Below are 23,266 nucleotides of genomic sequence, written 5' to 3' on the forward strand. Positions count from 1 at the left end.
GAAAAATGTCTTCGATCAAATTCACCAAGAAACTCGATATGATTCTCTTGAGAGTCTATTTGACAAAATAGACCTATAAGAACGGTCTCTAATGATTCCTGTTTAGAAACTAATTGAAAACTGGTGTTGGTTCCGAGATGGCACAACACCAGTTTGTTTCCAATCAGGATAGTTTCCAACTATGCTGGTTATGAAAACTGAAAATCACATTTCTTATAAACATTTTCTTATCCGTGAAGAGAACATTAGACGGAAAAAGATGGTTTTTCACACATTATTGCAAAATCCTTTGGCAGTACTCTAGGTGGAAAATCCGTCACGTTAAAAATGATAGGGATGATGATGTTTTAACGCAAAATTTACATGATTGAAAGTTGCATGATTGATGAAAGTTGATGTTTACGAACAGGTGTTCTTAAGTTGATATGCGGATCATTTATTACCAGATTGAGAATATCGTTTTTGTTTTGTGGCGTTCTTCATGTTCGTGGACTTCCTCCATCTGTTGCACCACAGAAAAGTATCCTTGTTCTCTTAGAGGATGATGACTGTGGGTAAACATTCTCCCATTTGAAATTCAGCGACTAGGTAAAGTTTCGTAACAAAGGTGGCACGCTTTTGTTATGTTTCCATTTGCACGATCACAAAAAACTAATTATTCGCCAATTTCCATTCGTACAGAGAGAAATAAACATTGTATACAATAAATGACAGTCATGAAATCGCTTTAGTAGTACAGATGACAAGGATATTGTAAGCAAATTTTTGAGCAAAAAATCAGTTCGAGCTCCTGTGCCCCATTAAAAACACGATAAATCAATTTTTTTTTTTTTTTTTTTTTTAATACAAACCTTTGTGGTGTTTCAACAACACAATTCTAGTCTTCACGCTATCATGTGGATTTTTTCTACATTTCAAATTTGTTGTGTGGCCAAGAATGTCACTGACTTTGTATATCTTTCCCTAGGCACGAAAATAAAATAAGCTACAACCAGGGCAGATTTGCGAGATTTGCGTAGAGGTCGCAGTTTCACCCCTTTCCTGGGGGATTTTCCCGAGTAAAGTCGAGTACTTCAGGTAGTAAAAACTTTTGTAAGACATGTTGTTTCCTTTCTGCATCCTCTTTAAAGGATTCTGTGTCCGATACTAGCTATAAATCCTCTCCTATGGATTATGTCTTTCAGACTTAGTTTTTAGATGTACGCATTTATTATCAACAGTTATGGCTCACCCTGTATATTTTCTCACGGCTTTTTTCATGGCTCCAGTGTTTTTTACCAGAGCCCATTTGTCAATTCTATTCTCAATATCAGATCTCACCATTTCTATAATACAGTGTTTGATTTGTATTGTTCAAAATAATTCAAAATAAAGTGATAATCCATTGTTTGACTATTGTATTAACAGATTTGATACCAGGAAAGATTGCATTAGATTAATTTCATACACGAGATTCTAAGTACAATTGATAGACTATAAGTTATTATTGGAATTTATTTTGCTTCACGGACAAGTGTCGTCTTCAATTTGTTCAACACGGGTAATGGATAAAAACTGTAGTCCTAACCTTATTAGAATTACAAGGTTAGGACTACATTAGGTTAATACATAAACATATTACTAGTTCTTATAGATGTGTAAATATTATCTAAAACCAAATAACAGCTAAGGTTCATTTTTCTAATTTGTGTATATTTAATCCATGCACCATACTATATACAATGAATGATAATTCTCGACAATTTCCAACTATTATATAATCAAAACAATTATCAGATAAAAAGTTCAATGAAACATGTCATCTGTTTTTGATCTTACGAATCATGATTGTACGAACATCAACTCCGACAAATTCAAAATAAAGTGATAAAAATAATTATTACATATATTTGGACTGGCTATGATTCCAGATTTCTTGTAGCGAAAGAATTCCTAATGATGCGGCTGTCTGGTCAAACTCATTAAGATAGTTTACGTTTGATTCTCAAATATAAATAAACGGGAATCCATTCCTGATTCAATTGCAGTTTAATTTCATTTCTAGATATAATTTATCTCGATTCTAGTAATTTTTCGTGTTTAAATTAAATGCATAAACTTATTCATTTGAAAGCTAAAAAATATCGCAAATACCGAGCATTAAATTGCTCACTGACATTTGATTGATTTAACGTGAGATACCACCACATTAAGGCTATAGTTTCGCCCGTTACAATTAGATTCGACTGGCAAGAGGGATCGTTTAGAATGAAGAATGAAATATACTCCCCTAAACATATGTTCCATAATAAATTTTGGAATCCGAACCATATCCAAACTCTGGTCCCCATGACGATAAGTTGCCATTTTATTGCGTGTTTATTTCAAAAGTTATTGTCAGTCAAATAAAGGATTTTAAATAAATTTTCCGTTATTCTCGTGATTCAGTATAATCTTTGGCGTAATTATCTCCGGAATTTTTAAACAATAGAGACTCTTACCGTTTTAGTACGTACTGCAACTTCTAGCTGATTTTTTGCTTCGTAACGTCTTCCAAGCGTTTACTTTTGATTTCAATTCAGCATTTCAAAGATGAATTTCGATTCCATAAAAATCATAACCAAACATGCAGATATTTAAGCTTTTTTATTTTTATTTTTAATTTATTTCTTAGATTTATATTATAGCTTATATTTTTAAAATGTTATCGTAAGAAGCTGAATATTTTTCTCCTCAATTTTCACTGTAGCCTACATAATAACATAAAATTCACTCACAAGCCAGTAATTGTTTCAAATTAATATAAACATATCTATTATTATTAGAGAAACATGCAATATATTTAATTGCCTGTTTAAAATATTTTAAATGTTTATGAAAACATCGTTAGATTAAATTTCAAATTATACTTCAATAATTCAAAACATTGAAATATTTAGGCCTATAAATAATTATTTTCAGTAACAAAAAAAAACAAAATATTAGTCGGACAATACTAATTCGTTTAATTTAATACTTTTCAATTGTTGTCATATAACTAAAAGCAATCAATTGCTTCCTCAGACAAGTATTTAGGCTATTAACCAAGAAAGAGATCAAAATAGTAAATTAAATTTATAATTAGCAATTGCTGGTCTTGAGTATAAAATTACAAATGGAAATAATTATAGATATGGAAAGAAAATCGAAGGTCTAGCATCGATATTAATTGGTGCTAGACCTGTTAATACATAAAATACTTATTTAGTTTTTTAAGATTTTTCCTCTCATTTTCTAAACAGTCGTGATATTGTCAGCTAACTAGGGCACAGAAGGAAAAAAAAGCTTAACTTAAATATTTATTTCATTATAAAAACATTAAAATATTATATTATGAATAAGAAATGAATTCCAATAATAACTTTCACTCAATAGAAAATAATAATTATATAAATTAAATCAATTCTCTAAATAACTCAAGACATACTTTGGAAAAAAATGTTACATTATTAATACTTCGACAGAATTGGAAAGAAAATAATTCTCAAAATATTTTTTAAAACTTTTATTTTTAAGAATCTGTTTGATCCTTTTATGTCAATGAACGATGGATCCAGTTAGAAATTTTCATCTATCCTGTGTCGTTCAAGAAGCTTATATGATTTAGTTTGTTCCTCTGAGTTTTCTTTTTCTCTTCAGATATGTTGCAGATACATAACACTTCTTTCTTATCCTTTCTGTAGTAAGATAGATGAATTAACAATCCGCGCGTAGAAATTACCATTAATAAATGAAATATTGTTATCAGTTAAAATAATTTCAACAACAAGTGCTTTAGTAAATCGTTTTCATTCAATTTACTTTAAACGTCTGAATCTTCCCGAGAAAACTTAGAATCGGTATCGCTTTCAGTCGATTTCTGAGATCTTCCAACTCTTTTTTATGTTAATTTTCTTTTTCAAAGTTTAAGTAATCTTTCGTTCTTTACGTTGGAATGTTTCTCGGTGAGAGGCGATAATTATCATCTAAGAAGATTCGGTTAATATTTGGATTTCTAAAAACGATACGAGCGAGCATCATGCTATTAATTAGATCATCATCTTCCTCAATTACAAAATTTGAAGAACTTTTATAGCCATATCTAAATAGTCTCCGAGATATTAGTAATTCTCAATCAACTGTAATACGAAGAGAAATAAAAAAAATAATACAATTGACGGATAGATTTGTATATGTTCATGGTCAAGTTATACTGTCTGTTAATACTACTAGTGGGTATTTTTAATTTTTAATAATCTATTTAATTTCAATATTAATGATTTTTTTATTGTTTTGTAACTTAAAATGGCGAAAGAATATAACACTGCTTTAAATAAAAATGATTTGTCTTCTTTATAAATGTATCCATGATATATTCTTAAAGGAAATTAAAGACAAAGAATAGTTATGTCCATAAGAAAGGCATTTATTTGTCAGATAAATTACGATATTGTTTGAAGTATTAAAATTATTTTTTCAATTTATCCGAAGCATATAAAAAAAATTTAGAAATGAAAATAAAAATATTCGATATAACATCATAAAATTTCAAATTTACTAATATATTTTCATTAATTTATGCGTTTATTATTAAAATAAAACTCTTTGCTTTCCTGGTCTCTCCATCACGAATTCGATCAAATCTCACATGGAAATTAGATGATAAACGACAGGGCCGATATCTCGAATCAAACTCCTCATCAGCTCTATACACAGAATCGAACCTGTATTCCAAAATGCTAGGCTAAACTTTTACTGTCTCAAATTTTACTGTACTTGTAGTACTCGAATAGTACGTCGAGAGAGTATTACAGTGTCGTTTAATTTCTGAGATCTTTGATGATGGCGTTTGAAACACTTTTAACAATGCAGGACAATCGGGTTTTGAATGATTGTAACATCTTCAATGAATGCATAGTTGTTATCACACAAGAGAGAATTTTGTTAGTTTTCCATTATGTATACACCTTTCATTCTTATTTCTCTTTGAAAAAAAATAATTAATAATTCTAAGCAATATAGCAAAAAATCATTACCAATAAAAATTAACTCAATTAAAAAAGAAATATTGCCATATAATTTAATAGCTCTATTAAAACGAAATTAACTGGTTTAATTAGCCGATAATGTTTTATGTCATCCTGTATAGCAACATCGTTTCTAATGAAACTAGACGAATAGAAAAATATGGTTAACTTTCGACGCCGATTCTCTTGTTAACTGTTTATTTCCTTTATATTGTAGTTACAGACTGTATTGGCTTGATACATTCAAAGTTTTTTTAAACATTTTAACCAGAAAGAAATATTTCTAAATAAAATTATCGGACAGTTCTGAATAATAGGAAATTGAAACAATAGATTCAATACCGTAGAGTGCCAGATGTTCCGGAAACAATACCTAATGCAAGAAGTATTTAATAGTCGACCATTGTTATTTATTAAAGCAATATTGCACAGTATAAGTATGTAAAGAATAATGAAATTCCTTCTTCCATATTATGTTAATATTTGTAAAATTTTCAAGTTAGGATAATGCGTACAATAGACCAAAAAAAAAAAAAAAATGCCTTCTGCTTACTTAGGTCAAATCACAGAGGACAGAACCGTACGACCCGGACTTTGCTTTTATGGAACCTTAAAAGCATTTGGTACAAGTTATTTTTTTATTGAATCTTTGTTGAATTTATATAATTTTTAATACTTTTTGTTGTTTTTTTTAATATAATGGTATCCCCAAAAAGTTAGTGGTCCCGTTTTCTCTCGAACTTTAAGAATATTCTGTTCATGTTGTGGTTATCTATAATTGTATTTATGTTGGATTGTATACTTAATACAAATCTAATAAGAACACTAAATTAAATTTTTTAAATTAAAAATTTCTAAAAAATTAAAGATTGCCGTCATATTTAAACTCGCTGTTTCATATCTTAAACAATATCAAAAATAATCTCATTTCTCCTTTATTTTAAGTATTATCGTAATGAAAATTTTTATAAAATGCTAATCTTTTTATAGGATATATTTTTACTATATTTTATTATAATTTACATGTCTTTTTTTACAGTATGATACATTAAAACTTCAGAATAATAAAATAAAGATTTAAGATTTAAAAAATTAATTAGCTTTTATATTTTATACGAAAACTTATTTTTATAATAATAATAAAAACAAATCATTCGTTGGAATTTTATAAATTTGTATGGTCATTTGGTCAGTGGGATTTAAAGATTGGGTCAAGCATGTAAGGTCAATGCTATTGACACTAAAACAAGAAATGTAAAAATCAGTCAAATATTAAATATTTATTTTTTTCTTTTAAAATGTTTAGTGAATAATAATCACCAAATCCTAATCTGTATTTTACTATTTATTTTCAGCACATATTTTAATTTTTCTCCCTCTTCTGGGTATCTATTGTTTATTTCTTTTGATTATTGTAAGATGTGAAAAATTGTTTATTACACAATATTCCAGAATTGTCACTCGTTGTTAAGTTTGAACTACAAGATTATAACTTATTAGATCTACATCCAATTCATCATCTATTGATTTTTTTGGACAAGATATATGGAAGACCTAGAACACAATCAGAACTTTGTGACCGCTCTACAATCTTAGGCGAAATACTAGATTTTAATTTATTACCTAATACATTAAATTTTTAATATAAACTAGAGAAAAATAAAGAATTTTTTCTTATATATTTAATGATAAAAAATGAAATGATATATTATTCAGATAATCAATTCTTTTTAAAGGAATTCATTTTCGACTTCTTAGTTATTAATGCAAATTTATCTAAGGCAAAAGTAAGATATAATTATTGACAAAGTTAATTAACTCATAGATATTATCATGTCACATTCTGGATTAAAATATTAATTTCCTCTTTCATTAATACGTTTTTTATTCAAATTTAAGCAATAAATAATTTATTAAAGTTTTTATATTAAATATTTTATTTACTATTATATTTAAAATAGAATATGGAGTATTTTTAAAGTGTATTTCTTCTCGAGCGATTATATGATCTTAACTTATTACTTTTTTCTTCAAGAAGAAATTTAACAAAATCATCAAACTGATTCGTGGTTATTGAATTGACTATAAAGCTTACATTTTCTACTCTCTTAAATTGAGTAGTGTGGAGTCAATTTAATTTACTTCTATTGTTAAATTGTTACCAAAGGATAGCTCTCCATTATGAATTAAAAAATTGAGCTCAGTCACTTCAAACCTTCATACTCATAACTTGCGTATACATGCTACTTCAAGCCATTTTTATTGTCGTTTCATTATCAAAAAGCATGTTTGAATACTTTTTCTTTTTGATCACGTATTTTGCCAATAAAACCAAAAGAAGAGTAAATATTTAAATTTAATTCTCAAGCTATTCAGTTTATAAATGTATCTTTAATGTTTCAATAGATCTAACGTATAATTTATAGGAAAAAACAAGTTAGATTCACACTTCCTGATTAATTTGACGATGATGTCAGCTTCGAAATTATAATCTGAATTTGGTTCTGCTTTATTATAACGAATCTGTTTGATTTGCAATCAAATAAATTACATAATTGCCCATATAATCGGCCAATCCTCAATATAATTCTTTGCAACTAGTGAAAATGACTAGTCGTTAAAGTAATTGTTTAAGTTTAATAAAGCGTAACCGACAGTCAAAAAAGTTCTCGTACGAGAAGATGGCATGAACTCAGACAAATAGGAAAGTTACTCAACGTCTGAAAATTGCTGTTAGGAGAATTAAGTATTGTCGATGAATTGTCCTCGTTATCTAAGACAACCTTTCGTTTCTACTGTAGTGACAGTCAAAGAAACAAAGGAAAGTGATTATCAAACATGCAAGGCAAACATACTGAATCAGAAATGACATAAGTATAACATTGGATCATTCTTCCAGATACAATGATTCTAAGAAACTTATTATTACAGGACATCCACATATGTCTAGTTACTATGAGAACATCGTTGCTATTTCCTATTGTTGGCGTTTGATAAACATAGTATTTATGTAACTTATATATTAAAAAATTAGACAAGTTGATTATTTATACATCAGAAACAAAGAAAATTCGTTATGTTTTCGAAGCATTTCAATTATTTTAACGCCTTTATAAATAAAATTGAAATTCTATCCAATGTCACTAACCTGTTGAAATGAATAATAACTCTAACATTTTTAAAAACAAATAGAATAAAATTTATTAATAAATTCTTGGAATAATTTTTATTTTAAGAATTTATTAATCAATTTCTATAACATTATCTTTTAATACATAAAATAAATAAATTTTTATGTGCCCAATTATACAATAGGTTAAAACTACTTTACTTTTACTTTAATTTTAAATATTAAAATATCTTTATTGAAATTAACGTAACAGGAATTTTTCTATAAACATTTTTAGAAAAATTATTTTAAAAATTATCTTATAAATTTTTTTAATAGAAAACCTTATTTTATTTTTACCTTTTGAACTTTACACGTTTCGTTGCAGACCACGTCGAAGTCATCGTCGATAATTACCTGTAAGAAAATATCTGATTAGTTCGAGAATTTATGGAAAAAGTCTTTAAGTTTTATTTTGATTAATTAATTCAGAATTATTAGTTATAAATTAATCTATATACATTAAAACAAATTTACTTGTTTTAACGCAAATTTGGCTTAATAAATTACTTATTATGTTATTATCAGAGGAAGGTTGAGTTTTGTTGGACGTCCGAACAGGGGAGAGGGGAGAGGGCAAACTGGAACAATGGGAGATGATTTCAAGAAAAATACAGACGTAATTTGTAGACAGCCCCTTACATATTCGAAAAAATTTATATATTTTATGTTAGCTAATAATTATTACTATTATAGATACGTTCAGGTATGTCAGATAGGAGAATAAAACGTCAGTCTGGTGCGTTTTATCCCAAGCGGAAGGATGAACGTGATAAGGAAAACAGAAAACTACAAGGATCCACGCTGGAATTCGTAAAGTTGGACGATGCTGACCCGACAGCATCGACAGCCAGTTCTGAATTCATTTCAGATAATAATGACAAAATGGAAGGTGAAAAACCAAATGACAAGTCCGAAATTCGTTTGAAATCGTGTCAAGAAACATCAGTGCCTGAATCGAGCTGTTGCGAGGATAATTTAAAAAATATAATAATTGTGTTGAATTGACGACCGAATGTGATATAGATATAGGGGATCCTTTTAACTGGCCATCCATTATTAATAATTGGTTATTAGATTTCTGTATCGCTTCAACATAAGAAATTTCGTAAAGATAACAATGGCAGATTTTCTGCGTCACAATATATAAGACTTTTACCTAACAATGAAAAAGTTCAAAGAACTTGGTTAATCTATTCTACAAAATCCAATAGTTTGTTTTGCTTTTGTTTCAAGTTGTTTGCTTTAAAGAAAAACAAACTAACAGATAGTCAGGGGGTTTTCAGATTGGCGACATTTAGCCACTCATTTATCGCGACATTAAACGAGTATAGAACATACGCAAATTTGGTATGAATTAAAAACATGCCTTGACACAATTGTACAATGGATAAAGAACAACAATGATACTTTAATTCTGTAAATAGACGATAGAGAGCTATTATTGTAAGAATCATTGCAATTGTCCAGTTTTTATCAAGGCAGTGTTTAGCTTTCATAAAAATGATAAATTTATATGAAACAAATAATGGAAATTTTTTAAAAGCTATAGAAATATTAGCGAAATTTAATCCTATTATCTCACACTATATCAATAACATAACACAATCTCAACCTGCTAAAAGTCATATTCCTCATTATTTAGGCCATGCTTTTCAAAATGGAATCGTATCTGTTTTAGCAAGTGGCATAAAATCAAAAATCAAGGAATTTATAAAGGAAGCAAAATATTTTTCGATAATTCTCGACTGCACGTCAGATGCCAGTCACACTAAACAGATGTCATTTGTAGTAAGAATTGTAAATATTGATACTTCTGAAGTTGCAGTTCGAGAATTATTTCTTGGGTTTTATCCAGTATTAGACACTACAGAAGAAGGTTTATGCAATTATCTTTTACGGGAACTCTTAACAGATTATGAATTAGATATTCAAGATATGCATGGGCAAGGATATGACAACGGTCAAATATGCATGGTAAACATAGTGGCTTGCAAAACAAAATTAGGAATATAAATTCTAGAGCTTTTTTTGTCCCTTGTGCATCTCATTCATTAAATTTAGTTTTAAATACTGCTGCCAAACTAACATTTTAAACAGTTAATTTTTTAAGATTGTACAAGAATTGTACACGTTTCTGCATCCCCTTAGATGGAACATACTAAATCGTAATATCACTAGTTTAATATTGAAATCTCTAAGTAATACAAGATGGGAGGGCAGAATAAAAGCAATTCGACCTCCCAGACTGCAATTAAATGATATCTTAAAAAGTTTAAACGACATAATAGATGATAATTCTCGAGACATGAAAACAAAACATACAACTCAATGTTTGTTAGATCAGGTTGCATCTTTCAAGTCCATAGCTCAGTCGTTATTTGGAACGATGTTCTTTCAAAAATTGATGTTGTAAGTAAAATGTTCCAGTGAACTCAATCAACATAAATGAATCTCTTAATATTTTGACTGAGCTTGTTAAATTTCTAAGTGCAACCAGATCTTCGATCTTGTTTTGATTTAGATGATTCCCTTCAGATTAACAAAGGAAGCACGAGAATTAAGGATGTTGATGGTCTTCAGCTTTTAAATGAGCTGATTCAATGAGCTTTACAATGTGTCTGTAACTCCACTGTTCAAATTTCTGTGTTATCAACATATAAAAATTTGAACAGTGAAGTTGCAGACGCATTAAAAAACTCGACATATATTGCAAAAAAATAACTCGTTGTCATCATTTCCTAATCTGTTTATAGCTTAAAGAATCTTTCTGGCATTAACCTATCAGTAAGTGTAGCATCGGATGAAAGGAGTTTTTCGAAACTCAAACTTATAAAAAAATATTTAAGAATATCAATGACTCTAGGAAGGTTTAATGATCTAGGACTGTTAGCCATAGAAAAAGAATTGTGCGAAAGTTTAGAATTATCAGATGTTATTGATGAATTGGCAAATAGAACTGCACTCTTCTTGCTTTCTTAACTTTATGGACATACTGTATTTTGTTAGGCTACTTCTGCTTTATATCTTGTACATTTTTTATTTTAATAAAATTAAAATAAGTAACATTAACTATAGCTTTAAAAAAGTTGAGAAACCAATGTTTCTCAACTTTTCACCTTTCCTAAGAAACTGCGAAGACCTGAAACGGTATTCCCTGAACCATTGATCAATAAAAAAAGTTATTTTAAAATTTATTTATTTTCTTAATTTATATGCTTTATATTAACATGGAGCAATCCACATCATCTACACCTATCTATCTATCACCTACCTACATGCATACGGTATGTTGGTGTTCCACATCACTGAGGAAGCACCAAAAGTTCCCGGCCATTCTCAAAATATTGATAAACCTTATCTAGATTCTTGATTTTATCGACTCACATTACTCTAAATTTGCAAGATCGCCAAAAACTAATTTTCAAAGACTTAATTTTCCACATAATACTATACATTTAGACCATCTTCAAGTCGATTCCGATCATCATTCAATATAGAAAGATGGAAGAGAACAAATTACGATAAAAATGAACATTAATGTTTTAAACAATGCATTATTTATAATCTAATACGATTTTAATAAATAATCGACGTTCAAATACAAGCATATTATATACGATTTTGCAAATATCGTAACGAAAGATGCATTTTAAAGTAGTTTCAGTCGTTACCATCAGGGGGCGCGGATGTCATTAGGGGAGTACAAGGTTTATATATAAGGTCAGGACACGCGTACTGGAGCTGCCATTTTGGGCCATTTTGAGTCGCATGTTTAAAACAAACTTGTACGAGCAGTCAGTTTTATACGACATTAATTAAACTAATTTATGCAATTTTAGTTTAATTAATGTCGTATAAAACTGACTGCTCGTAAAGTTTGTTTTAAACATGCGAGTCAAAAAGGCCCAAAATGGCGGCTTCAGTACGCGTGTCCTGACCTTCTTATATAGATCTAGGGGGAGTCCGGCTTCGATTCCCGCCCGAAGCGAATTCTTCTTATAACGGACCTCTTATTAAAAAGGTTTCCGATCGTAAAAATGTAATCATAGTCATAAAAATTATCGCTTGAGAAAAGGTTACTTGGTCGACTCTATTTATCATCAATTAACAATAATTAAGTTCGTTCGGGGATAAAAAAAATAATAAATAAATTATCGTACCCGATTTAAAAATTCATGCATGCCTCTTCCTTTCTCTAGTCAATACAAACTTTATAACGAACTTGACCCGAATATTCCGTTGACTAATTAGTTTTAAATTAAAATGTGTAGCCTATCCTCTTCTCGTAATTTATCATTTGCACTTAATATCTTTCTGCTGTATATTAAAAGAGTTAATTTATAGAATCGGTATTATTTAGATCACTAATTTAAGTCCGTGCTCGGTAATTTCCTGAAGTTAATTTTGTAAGATAGACGGTTCCGATGCGAAAATATCTTTCCCTCCGAGGAACGAGGGATAAAACGCTATTTGATATCGATCAATTAAGATTTATTGTAGAAATCTAGTAATTTCAATGGCGATGTATTCGCTCTAGAGGAAATTCTGTAGTAATTCTACATCTATATTAAATTTTTTAATGAATAAATTGAATTATATCAGTAGAAAACGTGTTTAAAAATGTAACATCGAAGTCTATCATTAAAAAAATGTATTACTTTTTAGAGAGTTGTGAAAATAATTGAAAGAATCCAAGTTGTAATTATTAAATTATCTTTCTAGACAAATTTTTCCTTGGCATCTCATTAGGTTAAATGGATAAAATTCATTTATCCCTCGATCTATCGAGAGCGTTTGATGAAATTTGACCGTTCGATTGCACTGATAATTCTGTTTATAATATGCAAAGATTTAATGCTCTTAAATGCATAATTGGTGGCATGTAAAAATGAAATTTTTATTCTACTTTATAGATTTAAAAAATTATAAATAGTGCTTGTATATATTTTTTAAAAAAGCATTATGTATAGACTATACAGTCAAACCTTTCAACAACGGCCATTGATGGCAATATAAAAAATGACCGTTGTCGGACGTGGTCATCGTTTGGAGGTTATTTTTTTGAATGCAATTTTGTTCAGCGTTGAAAAACTGGACGCAGTTTACAGGTTGCCGTTGTTGAGAGGTGGTCGTTACTGGAGATTATTCAATTACGAAATGTTCGCGATAAATTACGATAATTTATGGCCTCCAATTTTTACCAGTTTACAACTATCACGTACAGGTTACATTACATTATTACATCTTAAATTTCTCTTATTTTTTTAAAATTAAAAATGACTTAATTAACTTTCAGACTATTTTTATACTAATTATCTAATTTTATTAATTAGTCTATTACAGGAATTCACGCGATCTTACTCGAATTCGCTACATTTTGCAATCTAAATAAGCACATTTATGTAAGAAATCATCTAATTAATGGAAAGAATGCGTATAACACCATTCCAGTGTACGGTGCATCTCTTATCACGTATATTTTTCAAGGACATATGTTAAGGAAAACGAAAATAAGGTTATCGTAATACACCATCATAAGCCTAAATGCATGCATTACTTCTTTAACGTGTTGCAAAGGATGCAAAATAATTAATTCGGTTTGCATCTTGCTAATAAATCTTTCAGCCTGTAGATTTATGGTAAATCTAATGATTTTTTTGTTTTAATAGTTATTTTATTTATAGAATTTGTATCACTAAATTATACGTTAGATAATTTATTTTATGCCTGCATACGTTGCAAATCACAAAATATTTTATCAAATCTTTGCAGTGACTGAGCAACAACCAAAAGTTTAGCTGTTAAAAAGGATAAATTTACATTTATTTTTAGTTTTTTCTTTTTTAAACATAAAAAGAAATGCAGTCGAACCTTCAATAACGGCCACCTCCCAATAGTAATCACCTATAAACGGCAAAACTTTTTCAGGTACTTTTCGTTTTTTAATCGAACAAAATGCATACAGAATAACCTCCATGCGACGGCCATTTCCGAACAACTGCCAATGTTTGTGTTCCTGTAAGTGTCCGTTGTTCAGAGGTTTGACTGTATTAATATAATTTGATATTTGGGAAAATTTCGAATAAAATTCGGAGATAAAATATAGCAAATTTTCTAAGAAATTTACAGGAGTAATTTGGGTAAAATTTTACTGTTAACTGTCATCTTTATCTGTACCATATTCACACCACGCATGAACTATAAACAATACATTACTGTATGCAGGGGCTGAGAGAGATGAGATGGAGCCAGGACCACTCACAAATATAGGAGCTTATCTCTCTCTGAAAACCGAAAAGATACGTGGATAATCTTTATATCATTTCATATCGTATTTTTCTACATAAAATATTAAATTTTGGAGCTTTTCTACGCCCGAGACTCAGGCAAAACAGCTTTAACTGAACCTGAAGTAGTTCTATATTATTGCAATATCATTATATTACAATAATATAGAATTACTTTTAAGAAAAATTGTAAAATTTTATTGAATAAACAGATCCCTATCATCAGTATTTGTATATTACTGATACAAAGTTTTGATCTTATCAGATAAAAACAGATTTATAAAGGATAAATAACGTTAATATCTTCAAGACGAAGACATTATCTTATATAAATAAAGCCATAAAGAATAACAGAATCAGAAACACTAAAATATCTGAGAATAATATGCACAATAATAATTTCTTATCTATTATTTATCAAGATAATTATCAACGTTCTACAAGGAAATTTGTATTGATGCTTATCGTACAATTTCCTTGCAGACAAAGTAAAGACGCAATAAGCACCATTGAAGCTCATTGCACTTATCTGCTTCACTATTTTTAAATATAAAATAATATATTTAAACGTAATATAAATATTTTTCAAGTACAATTTGATAATTTATACAGTTTATTTATTTATTTAACTTTCAATCATTTAAGCTATTTGTTCAAAATGAAAAAATGAAATCCCATAATATCCAATATGTTCCATCACAGACTTCCTGAGATCATGGGCTCCCGACATATACTGAAGTCTATATTATGTTCCAACAGAGACTCCTTGAGATGACGGTTTTATAACACGTCCTTCCCATCCCACTGTCTCTATTAAATCCATTTAAGATCACGTACTACGTAACGAGCCCTCCCTTTCCCATAATCTCCACTGCGGCCCTACGAGATTGGGGGTCCTCGACACGTGTCTTCTCTATCCCTTCTTTGGGTGTCCACGATTATGATTATTTGTAGAGTATTGTTATGTACAGTACTTTAGGTAAAATGTGCATAAATTTGTCTTTCTTTTAGAATAATGTTGACATAACTTCGATCGAAAGGAAAATCCTATTTACCATCGACAAATATTTGGTCATTACTTTAAGAATAAGCCGCATTTATCCCATATCTTTATTTAGACAAAAATTTGATGATTTATGAAAGGAAAAACTTTTTTTTTTTTTTTTTTACTAGAAACGAATTTATTCTTGCAGAAATTTCTTGATTTACTGCATAAAAACCGAAACATTAATATTTATAACCGTATTCGGTTTCTTATTTCGCGTGTTTCCTCGAAAAGTACGAAATGTTTCGTAAGGAATTCGGTTGCAGTTCGACGATTTTATTTATTTATTATTTTTAGTATTGGCGTTTGTCAAGTTTGTTTACAAAATTATATTCTGTAATCAATGAACTCGACAGGTATAACGACTTTATAACTCGATTTTACGTTAGTTTTTTCTCCTGGTTATTCATTTAATTTAGAAAAAGAGAGAAAAATAAGCTTTAAACTATACAAGTGTGACTTTTCGCATTAAAATTATTTACATTTCACTCCATTTTCGGATAATTTCTGTCGCTTATATCGCGTCACGTGTTCAACGGAGCATACCTTAATGGTAATTTTTCACGAAAAAAGTCATATTAAAACGTATTAAATAACGATAAAAAACGATTAAATAATCGACAGAAATAATTAAAATTTTAAAATAAGTCAAAAACTTCTGATAAAATATTTGTATTCTCCCAATTGAAAAACTATAATTTTGTAGTAAAGCGGATGTATATCTTGACCTCACGAGACAGGTTATCCTAGAATTTTTATGCTAAACGGGATATAATCCGGTTTCTGGATCGAATTTTTCAATGGACTCGTGCCGTAAGCTAAGACAAGTTGAGTAACTTCTTCAATTACGTTACACTTACGGAGTTTTAACCGTACACAACTACTATTTCTCCCCCCAAAGAGTTCGATTCGGTAAAATAAAAGAAAAATAAACCTAGTTGTAATTCTTTCATCATATATAATCTGTGAATTCTTAGAAGTTTTGGTGCTAAAAGAGTGATGAGACGAGATGTCAATTCGGTTAGATGACCTTAAGTTAAAACCTATGCTTCAATAAGTTAGAGGTCAGAGTCTAACTAGCCACGTATGATTAAACTTTCGTCAATAATATAAAAATCTTTAGTAAATATTTGTAAATTGTAGAACGAGCAGTAAACAATGTTTATGCCGCTTGTCAAAATTCTGTATACTATCGAAACATCTTGTTTGGTTCATATTTAGATCCCCGTGTCGATTGCTAGACTTGATTACATCGCATTTTAATTATTCCCATTTTTTTTTCTTGGGATCGATTTATTTTAAATTATAACAAGATCCAGAGCATTATTAATGAGGTTAGAAGGCTTATGATATCATTCTTTAAATAGATAAACACATAAAAACTGTAATTTTTACATATTTGCAATGCAGAGGACTTGAAATATATTACTTTATGTACATTTAAAGCAAAAATAAATTAGATTCTTGGTCTAGAATATTGTAAGATTATGTGATTTAATTTTTATATATGGAATTTGTCATATTTTCTATTGTAATGATGGTAAAATAATTTTTTTCAGAATTAATTAAGCTTGCTGCTAGAAAAAGAAGTAGTACCTATCAAATTAAGTAAATATTTGTAAATTCCTGCAAAAATAAGATAAACGATCAGTTTTCGTACCTTGTTATGAATATATAGGGCGACCCAAAAGCTGTTTAACTGTAGGAAAGATTAAATTCAATTAATTAACTCTAAAAAATAATAAATTTTATCATTTTTCAATCGATTTTACGAAAAGGACGAATTGTTCTAAATTCTGTTTACGATTCATATTCATAAGGGGATCTAGAAGACAAAAACTATACACGATTAATTGACTTTTGGCCACCCTTTATTCTATTTTTTGAAATAATTTCTTTACACGAATATTATTGAATTTAAAACACCTCCTAAGTTATTCTACAGTATTTTTTAACTTTTAAAATATGTAATTTTACAACATTTTTGGAGAATAAAAACACGTTATTTAGTTTATAAACTCTAAATATATGCATATAATATTATTTAAATAAGATTATAAAGACGTTATAGATATATTTTCAATCGTAAATTTTTCATTTAACCTAATTGCAAATTCTTCGGAATTTTGAAAGTGGGCCTCTGTAAATTCTAGAAAGAATTTTCGTATCAGCTCGACCTTAATTAACATAAATTAATATAGATATTACGCCATCATTATGGTCAGGAAATTCCATTTACGAGCATCCAAATCAATGATACTTAATTGAACAACTTTGCAAAATCATCATTTGTACATTTAGTGGATAGAGAAGTGGGCTAAAGAAGAGATTTTTGGTACCTGTCAGGTTTGGGTTTTTGTGGCTGTTAATAAGGATGTGCCATCTCTTTGGATTGAAGGAAATGAAGAACAATCTGGACATCCTCTGCACAGGAAGCGCAAATCCAGTAAAGAGTGACCCGTCTGATGAATGGACAGGTCACAGTTGACAGCATCCTCTGCCTGGTGACATTAACAATGGCCCACTTCCGACCGAAACGCTTTCAGACTTTTCGCTAAACATCGAACTGGACGTTTGGTTCAAAGCTTTTTTTTCTATTCAGTTACATTCGGTTACAGATGCGTGAATCCTGTGGATGAGTTCACTTTTATATCCATAGAAAGTGAAAATATTTTAATATAATATAATCCATATAAATGGGCAATCTGCGAACTTTGTACGGGGTAGAACTGACCACATCTGTTACGCTATAGTTTATATAATTATGAGATAGGAAACACGATTATGAAGTATATCCCTGATCCGGAAATTTCTATACAGAAACTATTTCTATACCTGGCAATGTAAACGTAGTGAACACAAATGTATAAGAGCATCGGAATATTAAATATTTCGCATAACTAAATAATCACATGTATGCAAACTTTAACCTTAACAGATAGTACACTTTAAAGGTCAAAAATCCGTAGAGTGTGCATAAATTATCGATAAGTAGATAACGAATGAAACCTTAAATGAACCTTAAATTTCGAAATTAAATTAAACCATGACGTATGGAAATTGTGGTATCTTTTTTTACGACCGAGACAGGTAAAGCGATTTCCTGCGTTTCGGTAAGGTCACGACACGGAAGGAGAACCCCCGTTCGCTTTCCTGTTTGAATCTACCATCTGTCCATTGGGTGATCAATTGAAGAGAGATGTGGATTCCGGTGTTTATCCCACAAGATTGATTAGTTGAGGAAGTTGACTCGGTTCGAGTCCATGCCATGTTATAAATTACGCTTTGCATACATTAAAACATTCGGTGACGGACAAAGATGCTAGGTGTTTAGGATAAGTATTGCATTGGGTTATTACGCGGAGGTTACGGATGGTTACTCTCGCGTGTATTTGGTTTCCTGACACAACCCACCACATCCTTTTGGTCGAAATATTTAGGCTAATGCACCACTGCCGACATTATAGCCTTTATAACTATAAGCACTTTTATAGTAAAGAAACATAATTTCATAACGTGGATAGTTTATAGAGAGGAACAAAGCTGTTATTTCTGAATTTTAACGGAAATCTGCTTCCCGCTATATGTCTACGTATTCACACGAAGGTTCCCATCCCAGCCGAGTATGACACGAAGTCAAGCTGAACCATAACAGTTCCGAAAAATTAGTTTCGACTCCTAAATTTACCTATTGCTAAAAAATGAAACCGTTTTTTCTTCTGTTATACCAATTCAGAGTCAAATTCGAGAAATAAGAGCGCGCAATATGGAAAATATACTTTAAAATTCGAGATTTTATTTGTTGAATTACATAAACCTGCATTTAAAAAAATCAACCTTAAATAAATTATATAAAAATCCGTACAAATTTTAATTTTATTAACTTATTTCAACCAAATTTTTGAATTTAATGATTTTTCTCAAGTTTCGATCATCGTTTATGGAAATTAAACCCCTTTTCGCTCCTGCATTTATGCATCAAGTTAGCCCATTTAATTCAGAATTTAAATAATTCGAGTCAACTCAATGAATGAATTACAATTTTAATTACATTTTCATATTTTCGAGCGTAGAACCCCGAAAATTAAAATCAATCAATATAATTTTCTGCACGTGGAATCGTTGGAAATTGGAATTTTTGACGGATAAAAGGTGAAGCATCTTAATAGGTTAATAATATATTTAGCATAGATGATTATCGGAATGTAAAAGAGTAATGAAGAAGTGTAACTTACCCCGTTAGCTGCGCAGTCTCGGTAGCATATGGGTAATACATCCAGGGCAAAGTAAGGGAGCGCGCAAAGGAGAATACAGAGCAGCTGCGCCCAGCACCTCATGGTGGGCCACCTCTCATCTCATCTGATGCCAGTCGCGATTCTACCCGTCATTTCCTATCCGTCATTAGCCACGGCCGTGTTGATTGGCTGACCACTTCGCTCTGACCTTCTCCACGAGTAAACTTTTCTCATTGGCCCTTCGTTCAAAGTAGAAAGGCGGGAATTTACCCAATGCGGTATGCGGACAGGAAATAGGTGAATCACCTGTGCTAAAGAATTTGCATCCTTATAAAATATTTTGCATATTTGTTGATTTTATAACGTTGCCGCATTAACATCTACTACAATTTTAATCAAACTGAAAATGAATTGTATAGTTTTTAAGCAAATAAATCTAATTTTTGACTGTACAATTGCATTTTTAGACCTATTTTTATATTATTATTATTTTTTTTTTTTAGTCCGATCGAAATCGATGTTAGAGAAAGGTTTTAAAATCGATTTTATTTATATTTCTTTAATATTAAAAAGAATCTTGCACGGAGATAAAATAATAACACATCTTATTAATATTTTGCTCGTAAATTTACTCGGTTTGGCTTAAGAGTAAAGAGCGCTCATCTATTATTTATATATTATCTATTTATTTTTATCCATACGAATTTTATATTGAGAAAACTTCACTCTATATTCTCGATAGCGATAATCAAAGATCGATATTAATAATCTAATTGCAAAAAACAGTTTGTTTAGGCTACATAAAATCATCAGAAGCATAGCAACAGTTCTACATATGTAATGTGTTTATTTAAAAATCAGTTATAAATTAATTATAACTGATTATAAAATCAAATTCAATTTTTTAACACAATAAACCTTTTTTTATATTAATAATATTTATATTTATTGCAATAAAAATTGTTCTATTTGCTATAGAAATTTTCGTTTTTATAAATCGAATTTTATCTTTAATAGAATTTTAAATTTTTAACCAAAATAATTATTTGTTAAAAATAAAATTACGCGGGGTTTTATTAAATTTCGAATGTAAAGTGATTTTTAAAAAAATTTATGATGATTTTATGCTTTTTTGTAGATATTTTAAAGGTTTTTAACCACGAAACGATAAAAATTACTGTTTAAGGCATATTAAACTATTCTCTATGTAAATAGCGATGAGGCATTACACGTAGCAATTTTTTATTTCCAAGAAACAATTTTCTTTACAAATAGGCTACATATTTCGCAAATTCTTATGCCAGTTAAATCTACAATTATTTCTGAAATTTGCTAAATATATTTGTTCAGAATAAGAGACTCGAAACTTTGCAAATATGAGGCCTAACCTCTCTTCCAAAGCCATGCAAATGTGTAAATAAAAATGCATTTTTCGCCAATTATCAAAAGAAACTTAAATTTTATATCACCTTCTCCCTGATCGGCGCTCTTTATCTCAACCCGAACATGTTTTTATATAAAGGAAAATGTGTTCTTCGTTTTATGATGAAGAGAATTAAATTGATCCTTCACAGATTTAAAAAGTCAAGATATAAAATAGTAAAAAAAGCAATCGATTCCTTAAAAGTGCTATTAGAATCGGCGATAGGATAATTATAATAGGATTTTGACAAGATTATTGCATATCCAGTATTTATTTAAATATTCAAAAATCTTTCGAGTCTAAAAATATGTTTAAAATATACTTAAATTAAGATATAAGTTTCAGTATTGAATCAGTGTGGTTTTAAGCATAGTCAACTTTAATGCTATTGGATCCATTACTCGGAAACCAATAGCATCAGTGCTGAGTTAAGAAGATTTCGGGTCCTAAGAAAAACTCGCCTCCCCAAAATTCATAATTTTAACTGCTACATTTACTACTGAACCTTCTTTGAGAAGTTGCAAATATTACTATAATAACTTATATTTAAAATTTTATTTAATTAGTGAGTTTACAAATCCTTTTAGGGCCCTGACAGATCCAGGCCCTAAGCAAGTGTCTAGTTAGCCTAGAGTCCTAGATGAAAACATCGTGCTATACGGGCATTAAATTATATAAATGTAGCCTATATAAAATAGGTCCCGTTCGTGCACGCTTGCCTAAGGCCCGGCGCAACTTAAAATTGCCATTTACTAAAGCATAACAAATATATGAAACCATTGTACTTAGCAAAGATAATTATAACTTGTTAAAATTCATAATTAGCTTTAATTGTAGCTGTTAGAGATTCCATTTGCATAACCGGCAGATGATAAGTCAAACGGTTCTTTGTCAAAGGATGGACTCCTACAAAGAATCAGTTGGATAATTTAAGATCAACGATGCAATCGAAAGATAAGCAGAAGCGATTTATTCTAACCATTATTGTCTTTAATAACGCAATCTATTTTTAAGCGAGGAGAGATTACAATTTTTGAGCAAGTCGAACAAATAACAGTTGCAGACTAACTATCCGGACGGATTAATAAAAGGATGCTTTCATTTCCTTATTCTTCTGATCATTTCCTGCCGCCAAAGACGATCTAAGTTCAATCTTTTACTGAGAGTTTCATTGAGACGAATTTTCACACGTTTTCAGTCCATTTAAACAACGTTTTCGATAAGTTTAACGGAAAGGGAAAATATCATACGAATTTCCCCATCCGCATTAACTGATCTTGTCGTAGGCTTTAAATACTTTCCATTCTAGTCGTGTTCTAGTTAATGGCGCTTATTTCGCCACTGGTGGCACCTGTAACGAAACGAGCGCCGTCTCTTACAGCGCGCCATCTAACGTTGATTTAAACAATAAAATTTATAAATTAAGATCGACGTTTCGCTAATTTTTCTTTAACGAGAAGAAATTATCGATTTCCAAGAATCTATGTAAACGCCCTTTAAGCTTATAATATGCTTTGTCTCTGATCTAAGACGAGATGCGGAGCGATAAAATACAATAACAATAGGTGCGCAGTAATGCATTGCTGACGTCAACCAGATTATCACCAATGGACAAGGCTGATCCGCTTGACAGATTTTCTATGACGTCATTGACCATCGGCTTTTGAAATTGCGTGACGAATAACTCTATTGTGTGACGTCATTTTGACATTTTGATATTCAACAGGAAAAGAATTGTGTTTAATATAAAATTTCACTTTTATGGTACTATATATATATATTTATATTTTAGATGATAGTATAATATGTATTAATGAACTTTTATATAATTTAGTTAATAGAATTAATCTAGAAAATGTTTTCAAAAACGTTTTCAGTTGGCCCATAGTTAAAAGCGTCAGTCCACCACTGGAAAAACCAGAATTCGAGTCTGGTTGGATCCTCAGAGAATTTCATAGATGGTTTGGTCTGTAAATTCCAATTATATATAAAATAAATAAAGTTTGGGTCCCGTTGTTCGCCCGAATGAAAGGGCGAGCCCTCAAGAAGGAATTCCTAATGAGAGGTGAACCATGATAGA

At 30.0% G+C, this 23,266-nt stretch overlaps 1 protein-coding gene across 1 annotated transcript in view; it reads right to left on the reverse strand.

Moving 5' to 3' along the window:
- LOC136979855 (proto-oncogene tyrosine-protein kinase ROS-like) overlaps positions 1–19,876 on the reverse strand; it is a 140,265-nt gene extending 120,389 nt beyond the window's left edge. Inside the window, exons 1-2 of the mRNA XM_067275876.1 lie at positions 19,764–19,876; positions 8,494–8,550 (exon numbers count right to left, since the gene is read on the reverse strand). Coding sequence (XP_067131977.1) covers positions 8,494–8,550; positions 19,764–19,865 — 159 coding nt within the window. The 5' untranslated portion in view covers positions 19,866–19,876. The remainder of the gene's footprint in view (positions 1–8,493; positions 8,551–19,763) is intronic.
- Positions 19,877–23,266: the final 3,390 nt, after the last annotated feature.

The sequence above is a fragment of the Centruroides vittatus genome, unplaced genomic scaffold (assembly GCF_030686945.1).
Source record: "Centruroides vittatus isolate TY-2023 unplaced genomic scaffold, ASM3068694v2 contig_651, whole genome shotgun sequence".
In the NCBI taxonomy this organism is placed as follows: Eukaryota; Metazoa; Arthropoda; class Arachnida; order Scorpiones; family Buthidae; genus Centruroides; species Centruroides vittatus.